A 23,102-nucleotide genomic window follows, 5' to 3' on the forward strand; every position below is an offset into this window, starting at 1 on the left:
GGAATCTAAAATAGTTTGGAAATGAGTTAACTAGGAAGAACTATGAAATAACAAGGTACGATGATAATAATAATAATAATAATAATAATAATAATAATAATAATAATAATAATAATAATAATAATTCATTTTATATAGCACCTTTCATCTCAGGATCTCAACTCAACAAACACTATTAATGTGTAAAATCCCCCTGAATATTCATGCTCAAAAAGAGATGATTAAATAAGCAATGCAATCAAGCTTGGATGGAACAAAAATTTCAATCATCACTGGCCCTACAGGATCAAGATTGCCCAGCCCTGTCCTACAGCACTGCATTGCAGCATTGGGTTTTCTTCCTCATTCTAAGGGAACACTGCCCCCTACTGGCCCACCGCCACCATTTCTAACAACAAACATTTTCTGAGGTTCCCATTCAAGCACTAAGCAGTATTGTTTGTTATTGCAAAAACTTTTGATTTAATATTCTAATATTCTACAGTTGAAAATAATTAATGTCTTTCAAAGCATTGTAAATGTGAGGGAATAGAATCAATCGATTGTAACTTAACTGTATCAAATATTGCAACTCTCTGCTGTCAAATGTTCGTAATCTGTCATTTCATCACTGTTAATATCAGGTTTTCAGAGGAAAGATACTCAGCATTTTACATGTGTCAAGTCATAAGAACTTGGAAACATAAATTTGAAAGTACCTTTGAATGAGGCTCAGACTTTTTTGCATTATATATTTTCCTGAGTTTAGGAATTGCTTTATTGTGTGTGTTTTCATAGTTTTTTCTGAATAAATATTTATATACAAAAAAGTACAGTCTTCCCATTCATAAAGGCAGATGCTTTTTTTTGTTTGTTTTTTTTTTTTGTTTTAGTGTCTCCTGCCTGCCACAGTTCTTGTGACATTAAGTTTATCATCTCATATTAATTAATTTGCAAAACTGTAACTTCCAGGTAGGCCTATAAACCACAGACATTCAAACCAACACAAACTACAGTTCACTATTTGAGGTATTCAACTTTTCACATGTCTATGCTTCTAATGTAAAGTGATCTCTAATTTCTGATACATCTCAGTCAGTTACTAACTCATTTTGAGGTAATGCAAATATTAAATTATCATATATAAAATGAATCTGATTGTCTAATGAACAGGCTATGCTAATCTGCTATCCATCTTACATAGGTCCACAAACTGAAAATGTGCACATACTTTCCAGGTAGAGATTGTGTAATCTGAAGCAGAATTCAGGTTTTGAGGCGTCTCCACAATTCAGCAGTGGCACTTATTTGATTGACTTTTTGATCTATATTTATCTGTCGTGGGTGTTTGCTTACCGTATTAAATACAGTTTTTGGAGGTCGTTTTGCAGAGCCGGCCATTGGCATAAACACTACACAGTTTTTCTTAGGGCTCCAACTATCCCTGGGAATCGCAACTTAAATTTTTATGTAGTGGATGTGATACTGGAGCAATTTGGTGCCGCAACAACGTTCTTGTTTAGGGCCACGAAAACCTTAGGATCTGGCTCCGTCACGTCTGCCAAATGGCTACATTGTAATTTGTTAGATTACATCACTTATTTTCCATACCACAAATGCATGCAAAATGCAGTGACTTTGAGGAATGTCAAACAGATATGTAAATATTTTTCTGCAGCCAAATGTTTAAGGTTGAAACACTATGAAACGTTACTTGCCTGTCTGTCTCTCAAATTACTTGTACGACCTTACATATAAGAATTGAATCAACCACAGGGCCCTTAAATGAGTCTGGTCGCATTGTGTGATAAAAGAGACAGTTCTAGCATTATATATGATCAAAGTAGCTACTTCGGTTCGGATTCAACTAAATCACGTCTCTGCGATTGGTTAAGAGTCACAAGTACAGAGTTCTATGGTTAAGAACGTTCAGAACTGCCAGTGTGATGCACTTCCGAGTCCGCATTTGGCCTCACTGTTTGACTTCCTAGTGTATGCGTCATCAAAACAACATAGCTAAGCGTGTGATGGTGAAAACCCGTAGGGCATTAAGGATTTTAAACATTACATTCTTTTTCTATGTTTGTTAATGACGATGGTTGTTCTAATCTAGTAAACAATTAAGGGGTGGAGAACAGAAAATATACTGGTACACTTTTCCAAGGCCAAGAGACATTGTGCTGGGACCTCGATATTGCCTGTTGACAACAGCCGCAGGAGAGCGGCACCAGCCGAGAAGGCTGTCTGTTTCTGTCCGGTAAGTTGGGTAAGTAATGGAAAATCGTTTATTGCAACGAGGTGGTCGTATATTGTTGAATCTTCTTCGGCGAAAGGTAGTTTATTAAATGAAACAAATGTGTAAAAGACACGCTTATTGGTGTGGCACAACTTACCGGAGTAGCTAACTATAATGACCCGACGCTATCCAAATGCTATGCTACCTGCTAAACCACTCGGCGAATTGTGTTAGTAGCTGAGTTACTTTACTAGGTAATAGGCTAACGTTTTAGCATGTCATTATATTCAAATGTGTTGCTAACCGTTCTGGGTTTAAATGTAATTACTATTAAACTGTTACGGTTTAAAATACCCGTATTTTCTCGCGACTAATAAGCTGGCTAAACGTGTCAGCTGACTTGAATTTGACGATAGAATAGCTATGCAGCTAGATTTAGTTGGTAACGTTAGTTTATCGAGTGTGGAGAGATTGCTACATTCACAAAACATTTATGCCTGCCTGACTACAAGTGTTTAGAATTATGCGTCTGTTTTATGAAGGCCGCACACTCTGATCTGTACAACGTGATACTGAATGGCCAGTTGTCGTGGAGAGTTTAGCACTGCATCAGGTGATGGGGAACGCTGCGGTTCTGCCGCACTACCGGGCACTAATGTACTAAACCTAAAAAAAACATGATGATCAAATGTTTTAAACTTCTTGGAATATATTGCCGATATGTGATACGGTTGTAAGCTGTCATACGTGCCGCGTGCTTGTGACATCTCAACCACCGGTTCTGTAAGGAGAGGAAAGGGATACCAACTGACGCGGCTCGTGGGAGCGGCGGGTGTCCAGCCGGAGACACGGGGAGCAGGATAGGGAAGCAAGGGGAAGAGGGCGCCCTGGGGTTGTCGGAGAAGATGGCGGGCAGCCCCGAGAAGAGCGCCTCTGCTCAGGAGCTGAAGGAACAGGGCAACCGCCTCTTCCTTAACCGCAAGTACCAGGAGGCTGCGGTGTACTACAGTAAAGCCATCGTGAGTACCGCGCCTGAACTGCGGACTGAATGAAACTTTATTTTCGTAACATCTAGCCATTGCCATGATGCTAGTCAAATCCCCTGCAGCTAGTTCTAATAACTGCATAAATAGTACGAGTTGTTCAGGAATTGCAATACTTCTTTCTGAGTTTAGAATCATTTTGAATACTACGTAAAACGTATGTTATGTTACTATATTACAAGTCAAGAAAGAGCTTTGATAAAATGCTAGTCATCATTTTTATTTTCCCTATTTTTGTCTCCAGAACCGGAACCCCTCGGTAGCAGTGTACTACACTAATCGGGCGCTGTGCTATGTGAAACTACAGCAACATGACAAGGCCTTGGCCGACTGCAAGCATGCACTGGAGCTCGACAGTCAGTCGGTCAAGGCACACTTTTTTCTGGGGCAGTGTCACCTGGAGATGGAGAACTATGATGAGGCCATTGGCAATCTGCAGCGAGGTTTGGATCTCATATCTGTTGTTAGGAGGTTAGGAGGTGAACGGAGCTCTGTATGGGTCCCGGGTTGGGTGGTATTTGGGTGGATTTTGGAGCCCATTTACAAGATCGGGGCTGCCCAACCCTGTTCCTGCGGATCTACCGTCCTGTACGTTTCACTCCAACCTTAACAAAGCACACCTCATTCAACAGCTAGAGATCTCACTGAGCTGCTAATTAGTATAATCAGGTCTGCTAAATTAAGGTTGAAATGAAGACCTATAGGACGGTAGATCTCCAGGAACAGGGTTGTGCAGCCTTGCCCTAGTTTCTATTTTGATTTAAAAAGGAACCCCTACTGCGGCAAGACAAAAACAATGGCCGTCATATGCAGCTCCTTTGCTAATATAATTAAAATGGCGCAAATCTCAGTCAGGATTAAAGCCTCCATGAACATGTTGTGGAATGCATGCTGCATTTGTTTTCTCAGCCTATAACTTGGCGAAGGAGCAGCGCTTGAATTTTGGGGATGACATCCCCAGTGCCCTCAGGATAGCCAAGAAAAAACGCTGGAACAGCATCGAGGAGAAACGCATCAACCAGGAGAACGAGCTGCACGCCTATCTAACCAAACTCATCCTGGCAGAGAAGGAGAGGTGAGACAGCCCTGTCGCCTTGGTGTCTCTCCTTTTTGGGACCTTTTGACGCATTCATGCATTGTGTACAGTAAGGCAGAATAAATATTTTGTGTTTAGATATAGATGCATATGTAGTAGTCAAATTACATTAACAATTTACCTGTCTACTTGGTTGAAGTAAATAGCTAAATAGAAAAAAGGCCAAAGTAAGTTACCATGTGCGTCTAAGTTTCTGAAATAATTCTGATGTAGAAAAGAAGCCTTTTGAACCAGTCGGCATTCTCCAGGCAAGCAAAAAAAAAAAGGTGTGCTGTTTAAAAACCTTGTTTTTAAGCAAGGAGATGAAATGTTGAGCTGCTTGCTTTCTGCTAACTGGCTAAGAGAGTGGTCCAGAACATAACAATTGTCTTATTTGAGGAGTGAGACTGTGATACTGGGCGTCACCTGTTTTTACGAGAGAAATCGAGTTCATCGTAACTGTAGAGATGTTTTATGTGGTCAAAAATGATTGCATCCTTTAGTAGGTAGCAGGTTAAGATTTTTATCTTGTTTTTTAAGTTCCTTTCCCATACTATGTTATTTAAGATGGCTATAGTCAGAATTCTCATTCTGGTGATCTGTATATACGTTGTGGAGAAAACATTGGTGACTCATTAAAAATGCAACTGCGAAAGGCGACCTCTTTTGAAAGCAGTGACTGCTTCTAACCTGCTTACCTTATTGGATAAAAGATCATTAACATGCAAAGCATTCTTAAGTAGCAATCTGGCTGATGAAAATAAATTACATTTTATCTTTAAACATAAATGTGATTAGGTAGAGTCAGTAAACCCTTGCTTACTTAGGCCTCCCCTTGTAATTATGTCTTCATACAGTAAGCCAATTTATGCTAATATGTTCCATAGTAGACCTTTATGACTTTGAATATCATCAAATTTATGCCCAAGCCTTGTGTATATGTGATTATCCTGTGCATCTTGTTGCTGTTTCCAATCTAAACATCTCAGCGTTTCTTAATCAGTTTTCGAAATTCTGTGTCAGCTGATCATGACTGAGTTCCTACGACTAGACATTTAAGATAGCAAGTGGGCGGTCTTTTAGATTTTATCAAGCGTTACATCCTTTAATTTTTGTCATCAGCATTTTACTGGGCCAATGCCAAAACAAGGCCATGCTTCGGTTTGTGTAAGAGGCCTATGCATTGCTGTGTGCTGTTTTCCTGAAGTTGCCATTTCTGTGCTAGTTCTGTGATAGTTTACGTGCATTCTTTGAGGTCAGGATGTCTATGGAACGTAAAACCTAGAACACATAAGAAAGCCTCCTTTTTCTCTGGAGCGGTGAAGGTTGTATATTGTGTAACTGAGGCATTTTTGTGCCAGCCTGACATTTATACTGTGACGATTTAGTGATTGGATTTAAATAGCAAACATAAAACAACCCTTGATACATTTCCAACTGTCGAAATGAAAGATCTCCTTCGAGCAGAAGACTCTATGGGCCACTAGACAAGCAAGTCAGCTGAAATGAAATTGTCATAATGCTGAATGGAAATGGGCCTAAGCTACAGATTCAGTATGATATTCTTAAAGAGCATCTTGCTATCTTCAGTAGGCTATTAGGCTGAACGTAGCACAAACAGGAACAATATCAGTATGCGACTATCTTGGGTTACCGCGTGACAGAGAAATCCTATGCTGTGGTTCAGGCTGAATTATCTGGTAAGAATGTATTCCAATTCAACATGCTCTTTTGATCACATTACCGCTCTATTTTGATGTTTTTTTTTTTGTCAGATAATATATCTGTCATAGTATATGGTTGAGATACATACCTGCCAGTTTCCCAAATTGTGTTAAATACTGTCATAATGAAACATATTTTAGTATCCTTGTTTTTAGTTATGTAAGTCTCAAACCTCTCTTCCCCAAGCAAAATTCTTTATGAAGTGGATTTAAAACAATGAAGTGTCTGTTGGCATAAACCACATTCTTAAAAGGTTTCAGTCAGGTTTCCATGTGCAGAAACTACTTTATTTAGTAAATGGCCTGCTTTCAGCGCTGATTGAAAAAGTGCCTTTCTTATTAGGCCTAAGTGCAGCTTTTGATACAGGGGGTCATAAAATTCTTTTACATGGTCTTGAAAACAAGATAGAGTGTATGGAGCGGAGCCCAGCTCTGCTGCGTTGGCTACAGCGTCTGCTTATTCTCAGGGAGCTGGAAGAGTACCGCGAGAAACAAGAGGACGGTTTGGAGGACAACAGGAGCAGGAACGAAATGGCGAAGATCCAATCAAAACACGTGAGTAGCGAGTGCATCGGCGGTCGCCGTACGAATCCGTACCGGCCGCACGTCCTCGATATCCACGTTATTCTTAACGGATGCCTCAAGGCTACAAAGTAACCGCAGCTGCTAGGCTTGGTGCGTTTTGTATTTTCGTTTTTTCTCCGGGCCTTTACTTTGGCCCCAGTTGCCATCAAGGTGCGGCGTTATGAGGTGAGTGTTCTCTTGTGTCCCCCTCTTCTGATCGGTCTGCTCCCCTCCTGCGCAGGACAAGTACTTGTCGGACATGGACGAGCTGTTCTCCCAGGTGGACGAGAAGAGAAAGGTGAGCGCAGAGCTTTGCGGCTCGCTACGTTCACGCTAGCGAATTTCCCCAGTGCACTGTCGTAGTATAATGGGTAAGGAGTTTGTCTTGTAATCTAGAGGTCGCAGGTTCGATTCCCAGGTGAGACGCTGCCGTTGTACCTCTGAGCGCGGTGCTTAACCTGAGTTGCCCCAGTATATATCCAGCTGTGTAACTGGGTACAATGTAAATGGTGTGTATAAAGTTGTGTAAGTTGCTCTGGATAAGAGAGTCTGCTAAATGCCTGTAATGTAATGTAATGTAACCTTGTGCGCCCGCAGAAGCGCGAGATCCCTGACTACCTGTGCGGCAAGATCAGCTTCGAGCTGATGAGGGAGCCCTGCATCACCCCCAGCGGGATCACCTACGACCGCAAAGACATCGAGGAGCACCTACAGGTAAAGACCCCATCTGAACCCTGGAATCAGGAACCAGCATGTTCCATCAGAGGGAGGTGTTGCTCAAGGCTGGGGTCCTCTTTGTGTGAAATGCATTGTGTTGCCATGTGGCAGTTCTTATTTCACCATTGAGAAGCCTTGCAGACTTTCATTGATTTGGCCCAAAACTAACCACGAGGCACCATTATGGCATGGAAACACAATGCATCCATTGCAGCTATTGTGAGTAAGCTGTTGCAGGCAAACCTTTCTTTGGGGACTTACCGAATAAATAATGGCGAATATAGAAATGCTCTTCTGTTTTAGCTAGGTCTAAGTAACATTGGATAATATAACACGAGACACCAGATAATTGAAAACAAGCTATAGCATGTCAGACTGTGCTGACCATCCGAGTCATAGTGCTGACTGTGAGCTTCCAGATGTCTCTGATGGTGTCCTCCCTTTAACCCGTTCTTTTCTTGCTCTGTTCCGTAGCGAGTTGGACACTTTGATCCTGTCACCCGGAGCCCGCTGACCCAAGACCAGCTGATCCCAAACCTGGCCATGAAGGAGGTGATCGACGCCTTTATCCTGGAGAACGGCTGGGTGGAGGACTATTGATCCACCCCCCCCCCCCTCCCCGAGGCCCCGAGAAGGAGATTCAAATGCATTTTAAAAAGCATGGAAAGATGAACCAGAGACAAAAGAAAAGACTAACCAGTACGCCCTCCTGGATTTGCACTTTAAACACGGGGCCCACCCAGCAGACTGCCAGACTGGGGCACAGAGACCTGACTGTGATCTTCAGCTACATCAAGCTGCTGTTCCCTGCGTTTTTCTTGGCCTCGCCCCCCCCAGCCTGCCTTCCTGGATCACAGCACCCAAAAATGTGGCCCAGACGGTTCCCTCATTCCTCTCTCTCCTACAGTAGAAATGCAGCAGTCTTGTTCTGTGCACTGTCCGTTTTACTCTTTTTTTTGTTTGTTTGTCTGTTTGTATACTTGCAATCTTATTTTGTTAGAATTGGTTAGAATTTTTTGTTTTATTTCCCAATTTTTTGCTGAGAGGCGCTCTCTGACCTTTTTGCAAGTGATCGTCTTTAAAAGCCAAAGACAGATCCAAGTCATTTTACAATCAGATACAGTAAGTGTAATGCAGGACTTTAAAAAATGAAATAAAAAAACAGAGCAAGCTTTTACACAGATTACAGAAGTATACAAATGTACATGTGCATTATGGGATAATATTTGGTTAATGCTTTATCCACTGGGCTGTGGTTAATGCATGTGAGGAGTGGCTAGCGCATGTCGGGTGGAACATAACATGGCCTGTCGTTCAGTTGCTACTAATATGGCTGCTGGAGGTCTCTACATGGGCTGTTTCTCCACACCTGTGTGACTCGGCTTGTCTTTCGCTGGACAGGTGGCTTTGCCGTTGGGAAGATAGGTCGAGACCCTTGATTTCACCAAGCTAAAATGGCCTTGTTGGGAGTACATGAAAATGCTCTTCGTTGCTTCATTTCAAACAGGTTTGGGTTTCTTGTATGTCGGCATGGAAACATGTTGAGGAACGCATTTCCACTGACTGTGCTGGAGGATTGGCTATGCCTGCGCTGAACACGCCTGGCCCATGCGTAGTCTCTAGCTGTGTGGGAAATCAGAGGGATATTGCGGTAATGAGCATGTTGCGAGCTTTGATCCACAATGGCGGTCAACAGAAAGGCATGGTGAAGATGAGCCCTCGCGGCTTGTGGTGTTGCAGAGTTCCCTGGGCTGCGGTTTCAGTGACCGCTGGCTCTCCTGCTCACGTGGCTGTTAAACAATCATCAGCCCCTCACTGTTTTTGAAAGTTCATAATTTAAGGTCAAAATTCCAAGTTTCTCACAATGAGCTGAACATCATTTTGTCTGGAGCGGTAACAATCACATTGATCATAGTTTTCATATGTATATATTTTTTTACATGTAGTTTACCTGCCATTATGCTGGACCACAAAATGCTGATGATGTGGTTGTAAGTGACAGGTGATTTGATTGGTGGTGGCATTACGACAGCGGCATTCATCATAATTCAGTTTACCGCACCCACTGCTGTGTACTGAGATTGTTCCTGTACCGGAGCAGTAGACATGGGCTGAATGTTGTAAGGAGGCATGCAAGGTGTTCACATTGCTTTGGGAAAATAGTGGTTTGGTATTGAAAATACTTCCTGTGAATCGCATCCATCTGTTACAGATCCTAAAATATTAAAATAAAAAAATGCGTAGTTAAACTTTTTTCGTGATTTGTTTCTGCTTAAAACATTTCAGTGGCTTTTCTCTCCATTTTTTTCCAAAACCATAATTTGACTGAACTTCAATCCAAAAAAAAGTATTTTTAAAAATGGATTAAAAATCTACAGGATATCTTTATATTGAGTATTTTTTGCAGTATTGTTTAGGTAAGGGTGCACAGAGAGAGGACAGGGGTTATATTGTGTATCTGTTGCCTTTATGTGCGTTTCATATAGCAAAAGGGCTATCGTTTGACAAAATAAATTATAGTCCCACTTAAACTGCTATGTGTAGTTGCCACCATACCAAAACTACTGTTTTTAAACAGGTTTAATCATCATGTACAACATCCCGGAGAGAGCAAGGGTATAGCCATTTAATCCCTCTGCGGGGTGCATTATCATTTTTCCTTTGTGGAAGGGGCCAATGAACTCAAAGCACTATCACCCCTCAGTATTAGATGGTATTGCATCATGCTGGGTGCTGCTGCAGATTAGTCTCGTTTAATAGGCATTGGAGTACAGCTGTGCCTAGCGTCAGACCCCAGGAGGCTCGAGTAAGTCTGCGTTAGTTTTACCTAATCAAGGCTGCGTAGTCCGTTTCCAGTGAGGAGTGGGATTGACTGCAGATGAATGCTCCCTCGACAGAGGGCATGAAGCGAAATGGTTGTGATTGAACAGCGCTAAATTGCTACATGAAAGCAAAGCCCTGTCTTGTAACCAAGAGTTTTCTGATACTTGGTTGTATGTGTCAAACTTGCTACCGTAAGCGATTCTCTTGTCGCTTTTTTACACATGAAAGTTGCTTGATTGTAAGTGAGATCACAGTAAGCTAATTTAGGATCGATGAATGCTTGGCTAGCTGGTCTTGCTGGAGGAAACAAATGGAACCCCAGCATTAAGTCAGTTGTGTGCGCTTGTTCTTCTCTCGTTGGCAAAAGACCATCCTCCACAGTCCACATTACACTGTTCCATTTCAGCTGATGTCCTGCATTGTACCAGTTCTGAATTCGGAACACCAAAATATGAAAATCAAACTGCAATGTCGGTGTAAATGGTGGATGCACAAGTTGTACACAAGTTTTGGCAATCTCCCCCACCAATCCCTCTCTTGACTCTAGAATCAAAGGGTCAAACTTAATGACGACAGTAAATATCTGGACTAGTCACATTGATGTGATTCTTCATAAGTTTCTCATTCTGACGTTGAGAGCTTGTTTGCTCACCTTTGTTTTATTTTCATCGACAGGGGAAGCATAGTAACTCTACTGCCTCAGTAATGGCTGAGGTGGAGGTCTTAAAAAATGTAGTAAAATAAAAAAGGAGAGGGAATGACAGCATGAAATGGCTGCTTCACTGCAACAGTGTTTATGGAGCATACTTGTTTAAATGGCAATTTAGCCAATAGCTACAAATTGTTACCTTCGAGGATTCTTGGGTGGATGTTTGTAAAGATGTTTGTTTCATAGTCGTGCCATAAATGTAGATGCACTACATGGCCAAAAGTATGTGGACACCTGACATCCAAAATCTCATCCCAAATTATGTGTATTAATATGGCATTGGTCTACACTTTGCTGCTATTATGACCAACTTTTCTAGGAAAGCTTTATACTAGATGTGGGAGCATTGCTGCAAGGATTTGCTTCCTTTCAGCCACAAGAGCATTAGTGAGGTCGGGCACTGATTGGTTGAGTTGGCTTTCCAACTGATCCCAAATGTGTTGGATGGGGTTGAGGTAAGGGCTCTGTGCAGGCCTGTCAATTTGGTCCACACCGTTCCCGGGGGGCATTGTCATACTGAAACAGGAAAGGGCCTTCCCCAAACTGTTGAGGAAGCACAGAGTCATCTGGAAGGTGATTGTATGCTGTATCATTAAGACTTGCCTTCACTGGAACTAAGTGGCCTTGCCCAAACCAGTAAAAACAGCCCCAGACCAAGGGGTGTCCCAATACTTTCGGTCACATAGTGTACTTGTGCACAAGCGATCAGCCGTTCACTGTGTAGTGTATAAGTTCTTCTCATTGTTTGACATATGTATATGAACTCTCAGCAGTCTTAATTCTGATCACATTATGTACCAGTATCGTGGCTATGCAGGACCCGTCAGAGTGCTTTTGGAGCTTAAGATGCTTTTCTGCAACAAACAGCCTGACTACAGGGGCACTTTTTGTCTGAGTGGATTTTAAAATGTTTGTAGTGGAATTCCCTAACTATGCCATTAGATACGAGTCGGCATAATTTCTTCTGCTCAAAATCAAAAGCCTTCATTGCTGGGTTCTGCCTTCTGGCCCACAGTGTTTTCCAAACAGAAACTGTAAAATGGTATTTAGTGGAAGACTAGCCCGTTTTTATAAGAATGCTGGGTTCCAGAGATAGTTTGTTTAGCTGCTTATGTCCTGATCTAAGAGTTTTGCATTTTGGTTTTTTTTTTTTTGCTGTGAAAATTTCAATACTTTCAGTTAATGTAAATTAAAGCCTTGTATACACTCTCTAAAAAGCAAGTTTTGCCCCTTCTAATACAGGTAGATGCTGGGATTGGTGGTGTTAATTACCATCGATTCTGCATATGATTGTATGCATTTTATTTACTTTTAAAGATAATTTCATTATGTGTGTGTATGTGTGTTAGAGAGAGAGAGAGATTCCTCATAGATGATGTGTCAATACAAGTCAAATATTTTTTTTTTAAATCTCATTGCTGTTACACAAATCATGTTATGGTTTTCAGTAACCTGTCTCTGTTCCTCGACATCTTATTTAACCTCAAGCATCAGTAGATTCCCTGGAGGAAGCTTGGTATGTGATAAACAGGGTGCTTGTAGTGATAGATATGCGTATGTTGTTTTTATAGTCCTTGCTGTGAAGCCAGCAGAACTGTGTGGTGTTGGTGTGCTTTGCTGCATTTCCAGACAGCCCTGGTGTTCAGGGTTCATTTGGGTTAACGCTGAATGTTTTCAAATCTAAGTGTGAATGCAGATAGCCTCGTCACTCTCTCGACTCCAAGTTGATATATAATGTTAGACTGAGAATGGCTAGCAAATAAAGACAATTTATTTCAAAGTTTTCTGCTGTTTTGTCTTTTTTTTCTGTTTTTGGCATAAGTGCAGCAGCATTATTATATCATGAATTCCATTCTGCATTAATATTTTATTACCCCTTTGCTTACTGCTCAAATTTCAAGTTTCAGTGGCTCCGTAGATTGCACCCCATAGTTTTGCCAGTTCTAAATTACAATCCACTACCAGCTAGGCGAATATTGGAGAGCACAAGCAGAATCAGTTTTGTTGAGACATTACCAGCAGTTCTTCATTTGTTGCTATGTACCCATGTGGGCAGCTGATTTGTTATAAGAATATCAATAAACTATGTATTTTCTTGAAAAGGTACTTTCAAGTAACCTCCCCCTTCGCTGTTCTTCCGATAGGTCTTGAGAAAGACTTTGACAAATGGACAAACCTTAAAGCTGAAGCAGTGTAGTCTGGTATTTGCTGCAATGGATGGGATGTGTAGACACTTGTACAATGCCATTATCCAGTGATGCAGTGCTGACCAATAAGAGTCAGAGGTGAGAGGTCAGCTGAGAGACAACAGCCAATGTGGAGGCTTAACCCCATAGCATCAATTAAACATGATGCTCATTGACAAATCTATCAGTGCCAACTTGCTACGAGTGAAGAACGAATTTTCTGTTATTAAAAAATTGTCAATGGAAGCACACACTAAAGCTTTGAATAAGATATGTTACAAACATGCCTGGAGAATCAAGGTCCTTGGTCCACAGTGGAGAATGATATATTGGATAGTCTGTCTGAGGCTATGGTAGAAAGGTTTGTTCATAGATTTTTTTTTTTTTTTAAAGTTGGCACTAAGTGACTGCTTACAGAGCAGAGTTAGTTAATGTTTCACTACCTGTAATAGCAAGGCTGCACGGTGCAGTAGATGTAAGGGAGGATTTTGCATTGCACTTGAAGAACTACAGTGAGGCCATCATCTGTGCCTGAAAAACATATTGACAAAACCCCACATGTTCAGCCTCTGAAGATAATGTAGTATTTGGTTTATTGTAAGAATATAGCAATTAATAGAAAACCTATGTGCTCCGGAATGTTTTGCCATTGAGGTGCTGCGTTCCAAAAGTATGAAAGTATGAAAAGTATGAGACGCTTAAAGGGGAATTGCACTTTCAAACACATATGGGCTTATTTTGTTTATATTGTCCTTCTAATGAATGTGTCGACCTTCATTTTTCGATTAGTTATTTCGTTTTAAATGTCTAACGTTAGAAACAAGGACCTATTTGTTTTTTTAGCGCAAGTCCACATAGTAGTACGGTTTCCGGTTTTTTCTTCTTCCAAGAAGAAAAGCATAGCGTTGAAGCAATGATATGATGCCTAGGTCTACTTCCTGAATTTGTAAAGGTAAACAACAAAACATCGTAAAACATTAACAAAACGAAATAACTAATCGAAAACTGAAGGTCGACACATTCGTTAGAAGAAAATTAGAAATAAAATAAGTATGTGTTTAAAAGTGTAATTCCCCTTTAATACTCCAACAGGAGTCTGAGTTTCTTTCTTTGTGGATATGCTATACATTCTTGCACTCCAACAGGAGTCTGGTTTATTAGGCCATAGAACTGGTTAATGTTTTAACGCCATTGGTCTGACTTGACAAATGGAATACACATAATGATAAGCAAATCATAAGCAAGTGAAATAAGTGTTTCCGTTTCTGCCCTTTCAAAATGGAGTAACCCTGTAAGCCATACTCTGCTGGACCAGTAGCCATCTATCTGAATACTGAAAAAAATAATACAGTGATAACTAGTATATAAGTGGGGGTTTCAATTGAATATCATAATAAATTGCTTGAATTTTGTTCTATTTTATGTAACTTTCAGGTCTAAATTTCATGATTCAAATACAAAGTTGCAGCTTTGCTACCCAACCTGTCACATGGCATCGATGGTAGCCTGTCACTGAGGTTGTGAGGTTCATTCAGTCCAACCAAAACTGCTTGTTTTCTTGCGTAATTTCACATTTTGAGAATCTTAAAAAGAAAAACGTCTTGGGCCGTTCCTGAGTTAGATGGCCTTCTCCAGTTTGAACACAGCTAACATATGACATCATGTTTGATGTATAGAATCACATGTTAAAGGACAGTGACCTCCAGTGCACATCTGACATCTGTGTCTGTGTGTTGCTTTCTCTGCTAAACAAACGGAGCAGTGTTATCCCACAGCAGTTCTACGGACAGCCGTCTTTTGTAAACAAATCTATTGGGATAGTGATGTCATTGTCTGTACAAGGAGGGAAGAGGAGTCAGACCCAATGTGATTACTGACTGGGGCACAACCACTGTTCCCATTCATCCTCTGAAGAGATCACAACATTGAGATGGTAGGAAAAATCGACATTTTACTGTTTTCACAAAAACACTCATAAAAGCATGAAGTTGAAATTTGTAATTTTGCTGTATCTGGGGTCTGGCTTAAATAATATGTAAGTATTATTAATGCAACAATTCACCATTGGGTGCACCACAGAATGCTTTCTTGTCACTGATTTCCATACTAACAATGCTGTTGTGACAGTATGCAGATTGATGTTTGGTCTTGCTTGTCTTTGCAGCTTACCTACAGAGATCTAGGGGTTCTGGTGGCCCCTCTATTACTCTGTGGATTCAGTCTCTCCTCAGCCTCTGAAGGTAAACATACTCTCGTTCATCACAGCTGAAGTCATTTACATTCTGTGCATTATAAAGACTCTGCTTTCATTTGTTCTCATTCCCCCCACATTCATTCATAGATTATCTGGGTTTGTAGCCCCTCGGAATGAAATAATTGATTTTGTCTACAGACAAGTCCGATATACACGTTGTTGCATTGATGTGTTATTCTCGTGCAGTAGGTCTGAGTGGAAAATCATTGATTTTCCCCTATGAGACGGACTACAGCTATGTCAGACTGACGCCGCAAAAACCCCTAGAACTAAGTGCCTTCACGCTGTGCATGCGGCTGGCTACGGAGCTGCAGGACGACAGACAGATTATCCTCTTCGCCTACCGCACCGGGGACTTTGACGAGCTGAATGTGTGGCGCGAGAAGGATGGGCGGATTTCCTTCTACCTCAGTGGAGACGGGATAAACTTCAACCTCCCCCCACTCACCACCTTCAAGACAAGTTTGTGCCTCACGTGGGAATCTAAAACAGGTCTCTCCGCCTTTTGGATGAACGGCGTACGGAGCGCGAGACAAGTTTATAAGACCGGGCATACTATTCGCGGCAAAGGAACCGTCCTTCTTGGGCAGGACCCTGACAGATATCTCGGTGACTACGAAGCCGTTCAGAGTTTTGTCGGTGAAATTTCAGATCTTAATATGTGGGACTTCGTTCTCACTGAAAGCCAGATAAAGGCATTACATGCTGGTGAACGTGTCCCCAAAGGCAACATTTTTGACTGGAATACAATAACGTACCACGTCAATGGTAATGTTTTAATCGTACCTGATTGAATAATTAAATAACCAATTTGTGAACCCACAACATTTTCAGTTTAAATAATTGTTTTTTTTAGCATAATATTTCAGAATCAATGCGGCTGTTACCAATTATGACGTCTCATGCTCCAAATTGATGTGTCTCAGAACATAAATTTTTAATACAAATTAAAATGGTATAATTGTAAATTGTATTATTATTATTATTATTATTATTATTATTATTATTATTAAGGGGACTTGCAATGCCTTTATGCAGGTACTGCAAGATATTTAATGCAATACCTTTGAATCTGAATAAGGAATCGTTCAATCTTTTAACTGAAATATAGTGTAACATACAATGATCAAAGTATATCAAAATTAACATAGAAAATTGTGTCTGAAGTAATAATACTCAAAATAATTACAGTTAGTTTTATCCATACAGCATTATTCATATTAGCAGAACAACATAATGTTGAGCCACTTAAATAAGGGTCATAAAAGCATTAAGCAGATTTAAAAAAAAAAAAAAACATTTAATGAAAGCGTGTACTTGTGTAATAACAGACTATTCCTTCCACATTCATATTTTTCAATAAGCCGTGAAGTTTTTAGAAGAAATTATGGAGTGATGTTAAAAACGGAAAAAGGAGCACAAAGACATGCATGAGCAAGGTATGAACATAAAGAATTGAGCTGAAAAGAGAAGCCAAGTTGAGCAGCAGAATGAGCTCCAACAGTTTGAAGAGCAATGAAGGAAGGCCAAGAAAATGTTTGTTCTACATGAGGAATCAAAGCTGAAAGTCAAAACTGCCTGGACAAGGACTCTCTGCAATAAGGGCATGAATCCTACAAATGCTGCATGAGAAGAAAAAAGCAAACATGTCAAAGAAGGAATATTTTGAGGATAGGGGGGAGATAAACTCAGGGTTCTGTACCCTTTAGGTACCTTACCTGAATTGTTTTATCAAAAGCACATATTAATACATGTATACGCAATGTCCATTTTCAAGTTAAATTCAATGACTAATACATTTGAACAGCATTTATTGTTTTGTGTTTATATGGCGAATTAAATGTAATAAAGAAGTCGTTCTACATTATGCTGATATGATCTGATAAATAATCATAACGATCAAATTAAACTCACAGTGCTACAGATTTGTGCATGGAAATAGGGTAATTGTGAAAGGGTCAGTGAAATAAGGATTGTTCATTTTTCTACCACAAGATGGCAGTAAATGATTGTTACCAATTAAAAGAATGGAATTATTAAATAATTACTTTGGTTTTCTTTTAAACATATCTTCAGATGATTACACCACTTTAAAAAAAAACAAAAAAACCCACGATTCATATGATAGCATATGATGTAGCCAAAAAATAAGTTTTTACATTAAAATGGATTTTCAAAAAATAGTTTGAAAAATATTTTCATAAAGATTTGGTCTACTTGTTCTTATGAATATTTAGCTGATAAGACAATTTTAACTGATAAAAGACAAAAAGAAAAAGATGAATAATTATATTACTTTTAATGATACATGATTTCAGTTTTTCCCTCAGTGATCAAGCCCAAAGCTGGTGCAAGCCACTGACAAGTTAATCCTTTGCTGCACAATGTTGCCTTTGGGCAACTCTCTCTTCTATTGTCACTCAGTGTTTCCTTTTGGAAACGTACCAAATTCCATACATGTGAGAATACTTGTGGGTATTTATGGAGTTACTTTTAAACTTGTCGACCATTTGGACTGCATGTGCTGTACAATAAAAGCAGGACAGACAAGGGTCACCTGACCATAGGCTGCAGTAAGACAGTATGGGTTTTGTTGTAAATTTTTATGAAAGGCACTAAAATAAATACATTGAAGGGTGATATAAAACAACAATCCTCACGTGTTCTTACAACAGGAGGTGATTCTGAACTTAAATAGGTGATAAACATTTATGTTATTCATGTAATATATTTGTGATATTATTAATGCTAATGCTATTTTATATTCTTATTTGGTACACATGATTCTATACAACAAGCATTACCCATATAGCAACAGACATTAAAAAGGGGACAATGCTTCTTTCTCTAACACAAATCAAGATATATTCTCTGAACATTTTTTATTGCACTTATGAACACACTTCACGGAAATTATTATCATTGGGTCTCAATGGGCTACCCATAATTTCCTTCCTCCATCTTGAAACATTCTCACAAAAATCATTTACCCATTTTTGATGGATCCACATATAGTGAAGACTCACTGGAAGGAGAAAAGGCTTCCATTGTGATTGTGTATGTTCCTTATTCCTAAATCACCCGCTGGCCTCCTCTGAATTTCAATCGGATGGGACGTAAACGAGTTTTGACTGCAGGTCAGTAGCCAAATGTTCCACCTTCTTGAATGTTGCAACGCATTAATCTTCATGCCCACTCACTGTATGGCAACACCTTTCTCTGCCATCTGCCAGCGCGGCCTCCTCGGCCCTCCGGTCCAGCGTGCGCCCTGCTCTCGTCCCCGAGTCTCCCCGCATTCGGGCGTACTGCATCTCCCAGACCATATACACACGCACGACGCACCCCCACCGAACATACAGCACATGTACCGCACCAAACTGCCCAAACTGTCCCTTTCTTACATTGATTAGCATTACAAATATCATACCTAAAGAACATAAATATTAGTTTGTTTCAGTGGTGGAGTTTGAGCAGATTTTCCTGATATACTTTCATGACATGTACAATGGATATAGCAAGTTAGGACAGCTAAGAAATTAAGCTAGCATAATGTGGATGGCTGTTGAAAATAGCTAGGTTTTGGAGTGAAGCAAACTTCAGGGAATCACTTGACATGTGTCCTCTGTTGTAAGGACATCCTCACAAATGAAAGCCTGTAAACCAAAACCTTTGAAAAATAACAAATACTCTAACATAAATCAGACTGTATTTCATTTCAAACTCTTTTATTCTTGCCTTGAAATGTGATTGAATTAAATTTATAATCAGTCAGTAAACTTTTTTTCTGAAGGACCCTTCAGCTAATCAGATATGCTCATATTTACAGTAGATGGTACAGAATTGCATTGTAAAACAGAAGAATTAATATAAGATGGACATAACAAAAAATCATTAATACACAGCAAGGCACTACATTTCTCAGGTCTCATTGATTTTAAATGGTTTTATGATTTAAATAAATGTAGCCTGTGTAATTATTTGTGAGAGTAAATATTGAGATAGCCTTAATGAGATAGCTGTCACCCATTTCTGAGGAAGATATCTTATTTCATATATATACTGCCTCCTTGCTTTTCCAAATGGGTTATACAGCCAATATCCAAACACATTCAACAACATGTGTAACATAAAATGCGAACTTGTGGACAAAGGTTTTACAGAACACTGTGAAAAGCATATAGCACTCCTTCAATACCAAAAAGTTGAAAAAGTATAAGTAAAAAGAATGAAGTTAATTGCTTTCTTCAACAAATGCAGAATTCCCAGAGGACTACAAAACTTATATTTATATTTAGCGTTTTCATATTTACTGTAAGGACAACTGGAACACTTTTCGCTTCTTTTCTAGACCTCCAGAGATACGGGTCATTATGTTGATAAACACTAACTGCATGTAGCTACTTATTCGTAGGCCCTTCACTTTTATGACTGAAGTGATGCTTTCAGACGTCGACTTTCAGCTTTCAGAATGTCGATATCATTAAACACCAACAACAAATACGAATTATTTAAGAATATATAAAGTCACTGCCCTGATTACGGAGTGAGCTAAGAGCGCAGGACCGTCGGCTGCGCATAATCCCCGATGGCTGCCTCGCGCAGTGCGGCTCGTTGCATGTGCCTGCGTGTGTGAGCTGGTGAAATGTCTTCCACGCGAGAGGAGACAGACGAGGAGAGAGAGCTGCGCAGGCCGGTGGGGGAGACAGCAGGAGGCCCGTTCTGGATTCCTTCGAGCAACTCCAAATAGATTTCCAGGCAAAACATATTTGCATACGCAAGACACTGCTACAAGCTATCTGAGTGAGTTCTGGCATGTTCGCATAAAACAGATGGATAATTTTTAATCTTTCCTGCAGAAACTTTGCCTTATTAAAAACAATCTGTATATTAATTTGGCCCATTCTTGTCATCAGAAGACTCAGTTTTTAAAGACAGTATTAATAAAGAAAGTGTTAATATTCATAAATCTGTTTATCTATTTGTTTATTTATTATGTATTTATAATGGAACTGCAATTGCATTATGCATCATATTAAAATGAGAAAATTTAAAATATTTTTCCTCAAGATATTGTTTCTTTTTTATTCTGTATTTTTTTTTCAGAAATAACCTGGGAGCATATATTCCCACTAAAGAATTTCATTCCCTTTCTCAGACTTTATAATCCCACTGCACTGTGTCATATTTATTTTTTTAAAAACAGTGAGATCTGTGGCCTGATTTATAAAATGGTCTTATGATCAAATTTTCTCTTAAATTGCTTACACCAAAAAACCATGACTTAAGTAGTTATTTATAAAATCCCACTTTGCTGTGGATGCGATTATGTAAATCGTTTACCTATGTAAAGTTTACACTGGACAAGTTAATTACTGTCTATGTGGAGGTACTGCATTTTTGAGGGCTGTGTGTGAATCCCCAAAGTGGGCTGCATGAACAGTTTCAACATCTTTAGACCACAGAAAACCACAAACTGGAAAAACACAAGACACACACACACACACAGCAGAGGCAAATGTATGCAAACACTTAAGACAGAGGTTGTAACAACCACTGTAGTGGATGACCAAAGAATACTATCAATTGTGAAGAAAACCCTCTTTTCAGCTGTTAAATAGATCTAGAATACTCTTCAATAAGTAAGCATCGATGTGTGAACAAATTAAAATAAAGAGAATACTACACCAGCATAATCTCAGAGGATTCACTTCAAGATGCAAACCACTGGTAAGCTTCAAAAACAGAATAGCCAGGTTTTTTTTTAAAGAACATTAAAAACTATATAGTTCTGGAACAAACTTGAATGGGCAGATGAGATGAGTATTAACCTGGACAAAAGTGATGGAAAGAGAAAAGTGTGGTGACAGAAAGGAACTGCTCATGATCCTAAGAACCCCTATTTTATTTTGAAATACGTATTGAAAAAATATCATGTACATGAGGTTCATGAGGATATAGTGGTAGGACCCAGTTATGAAAAAAAATCATCATTGTCCAAATCATGGACTAATCCTGACTCTTTCAGGCCTCCTAATCATAACCCTAATCATGGCTCAAGCCTAATGCTTACTGTATATGTGTATTTGTATTTGAAAATGTAGTTAAATACATATTTACATATTTATATGTACTTAATTACATTTTCAAATATAAATACAAACAGACCTAGGTCTGTTTGGGACACAACAATCTGGACCTGAGATTTTTTAGGTTGCTGATATTTGCAGATATACTATTTTCAGGGGTAGGGTCTATTTTTGTAGAAGACCCAAACTCTGTGTGTCCATGCATGCATTTATGTATTTGTGTGTTTGTGTGTGTGTGTTTATGTTTGCATGCATTTAATTGCAAATTGGGCAAATGGATACTGTGTGTGTTTGAATGACCACAAACCTCAACTTAATTTCATCTCCAATGCTAAAAGGCTAAAATTATATCCTATCTCTTACAAAGTTTGTATTTGCTGTTTTTGGATGGTAATTTGTCATATAAATAAAAATATTAAAATGTCATAGACTTGACATTTCATTTCAAGTCAATGGCATAAAATTTGTAAAGCCAAGAACTCCTTAAACTGCATTGAGACATGAATCATGAGGCACTTTGGAAAAAGGTTCCACTTAACACCATTTTTAGAAAAGTTTTACCGATGAATGTTATGCTGACACCTCGGCTAACTTATTTTGTTTAACCATTACCATCACCTTCAACACCTTGGAGAGAGCAATGATATTATGTTTCAAAATGTCATTGTTTGTGGTGTAACAGGACAGTGCCTTTTTCTTGTAAAAGGAAATGCGATCTGCTTTCTCTCTGTCCAGCAAGGCAGGTCTGCGCATTTGTGTAACTGAAAGTGATCTGTGCATAAGAAGTCCTCCTTTTCTGATTCCTCAAACCATTGCCCTTTTCCATTTTTATGCAATATTTAGTTTTCTGATGTTTGTCTCTGTGACTGTGGGAATGGAGCTTCTGGTTCCGGCAGGTCACCGGTGCCCAGTGAACTAGCAGAGTCATGGTTAGGCACTGAGGCAGGGTCACCCAGCCAAATGATTCCCTCCCTCCCTGGGCCGTGCTACAGCCAATTATTATAGTTTGAGCCGCCTCAGTGCCAAGTGCCAATCACTGGCACGAATGTCTGTTCAAGTATCATAAGAGACAACTGGTGAAAAATGGTGTGTGTGTGTGTGTGAGAGAGAGAGAGAGAGCGAGAGAGAGAGTGAGGGTGAGAGTATGAGAGAGGGAGAGCGAGAGAGAGAGAGAGAGAGACCATTCCTCCTGTCTCAAGGCAAAATTGTATGGTATAAACTCCACAATATGCTTTTCTTTCCCTCTGGGCTGAATAAAAAATTCACCAGCGGCTCCCATTAGAGTCAGACTGAATCAGGAGATCCTTCCTGTTACAGGCTCCAGCGTCTGACACTCTTCCACTCGCGACTTAGCAACGCAAATGTTTCATTTATAAAACAAAATCACTGCCTCTCCAACTGCTAACTCTCCCTGCCTTCCTCCCATGGCTTGCCAACTCCAGTCCACTCAGCCTGCGAACCCAAGGCCTCACTTGCCCTTTACTTTCCTTTCTTTGTACACCTTTTATGTGAAGGGTGACCTTTACGTTGAGCGCAAGCGCGCACACGTGACTGTCCACACTGAAGGTATCAGCAAAGAAGACCTTCACAACAGCAAAGGATTCTGGTCTCCTGGATGCTCTTTTATGCATTGCTTTGTTGAACCAAATTATTTGAGAGTGCATTGGCTTTATCAATATACACAACCACTCAATGAAATACTATGG

The 23,102-nt window shown here is 39.8% G+C and overlaps 2 protein-coding genes across 4 annotated transcripts; both read left to right on the forward strand.

The window, feature by feature from the left end:
- Positions 1 to 1,921: 1,921 nt before the first annotated feature.
- LOC135248083 (E3 ubiquitin-protein ligase CHIP-like) lies at positions 1,922 to 12,653 on the forward strand. Of its 2 annotated transcripts, none has more exons than XM_064322292.1 (8): positions 1,922 to 2,245; positions 3,004 to 3,234; positions 3,503 to 3,701; positions 4,168 to 4,333; positions 6,525 to 6,612; positions 6,863 to 6,919; positions 7,219 to 7,335; positions 7,813 to 12,653. In XM_064322292.1, the coding sequence occupies exons 2-8, from the start codon at positions 3,121 to 3,123 to the stop codon at positions 7,936 to 7,938; spliced, it is 867 nt and encodes a 288-aa protein (XP_064178362.1). In that variant the 5' UTR covers positions 1,922 to 2,245; positions 3,004 to 3,120; the 3' UTR covers positions 7,939 to 12,653. The 2 variants fall into 2 exon arrangements, with proteins under 2 accessions (XP_064178362.1, XP_064178363.1); XM_064322293.1 differs by having other exon boundaries at positions 1,922 to 2,236.
- A 2,213-nt stretch (positions 12,654 to 14,866) lies between these two features.
- LOC135248085 (C-reactive protein-like) lies at positions 14,867 to 17,354 on the forward strand. 2 transcript variants are annotated; one of them, XM_064322297.1, is made up of 3 exons: positions 14,867 to 14,989; positions 15,221 to 15,296; positions 15,500 to 17,354. In XM_064322297.1, the coding sequence occupies exons 1-3, from the start codon at positions 14,987 to 14,989 to the stop codon at positions 16,102 to 16,104; spliced, it is 684 nt and encodes a 227-aa protein (XP_064178367.1). In that variant the 5' UTR covers positions 14,867 to 14,986; the 3' UTR covers positions 16,105 to 17,354. The 2 variants fall into 2 exon arrangements, with proteins under 2 accessions (XP_064178367.1, XP_064178366.1); XM_064322296.1 differs by having other exon boundaries at positions 14,879 to 14,989; positions 15,497 to 17,354.
- The last annotated feature ends 5,748 nt before the right edge of the window (positions 17,355 to 23,102 follow it).

This window comes from Anguilla rostrata, chromosome 2, assembly GCF_018555375.3.
Source record: "Anguilla rostrata isolate EN2019 chromosome 2, ASM1855537v3, whole genome shotgun sequence".
Taxonomy (NCBI): Eukaryota; Metazoa; Chordata; class Actinopteri; order Anguilliformes; family Anguillidae; genus Anguilla; species Anguilla rostrata.

What these genes read in the sequence shown, in the direction of transcription:
- LOC135248083 (XM_064322292.1), top strand. Translation starts at nt 3,121, where the DNA reads ATGGCGGGCAGCCCCGAGAAGAGCGCCTCTGCTCAGGAGCTGAAGGAA. An exon ending in CGAAGATCCAATCAAAACAC is followed by an intron (nt 6,613 to 6,862) that starts GTGAGTAGCGAG and finishes CCTCCTGCGCAG; the next exon opens with GACAAGTACTTGTCGGACAT. An exon ending in AGGTGGACGAGAAGAGAAAG is followed by an intron (nt 6,920 to 7,218) that starts GTGAGCGCAGAG and finishes GTGCGCCCGCAG; the next exon opens with AAGCGCGAGATCCCTGACTA.
- LOC135248085 (XM_064322296.1), top strand. An exon ending in TCTCTCCTCAGCCTCTGAAG is followed by an intron (nt 15,297 to 15,496) that starts GTAAACATACTC and finishes ATTCTCGTGCAG; the next exon opens with TAGGTCTGAGTGGAAAATCA.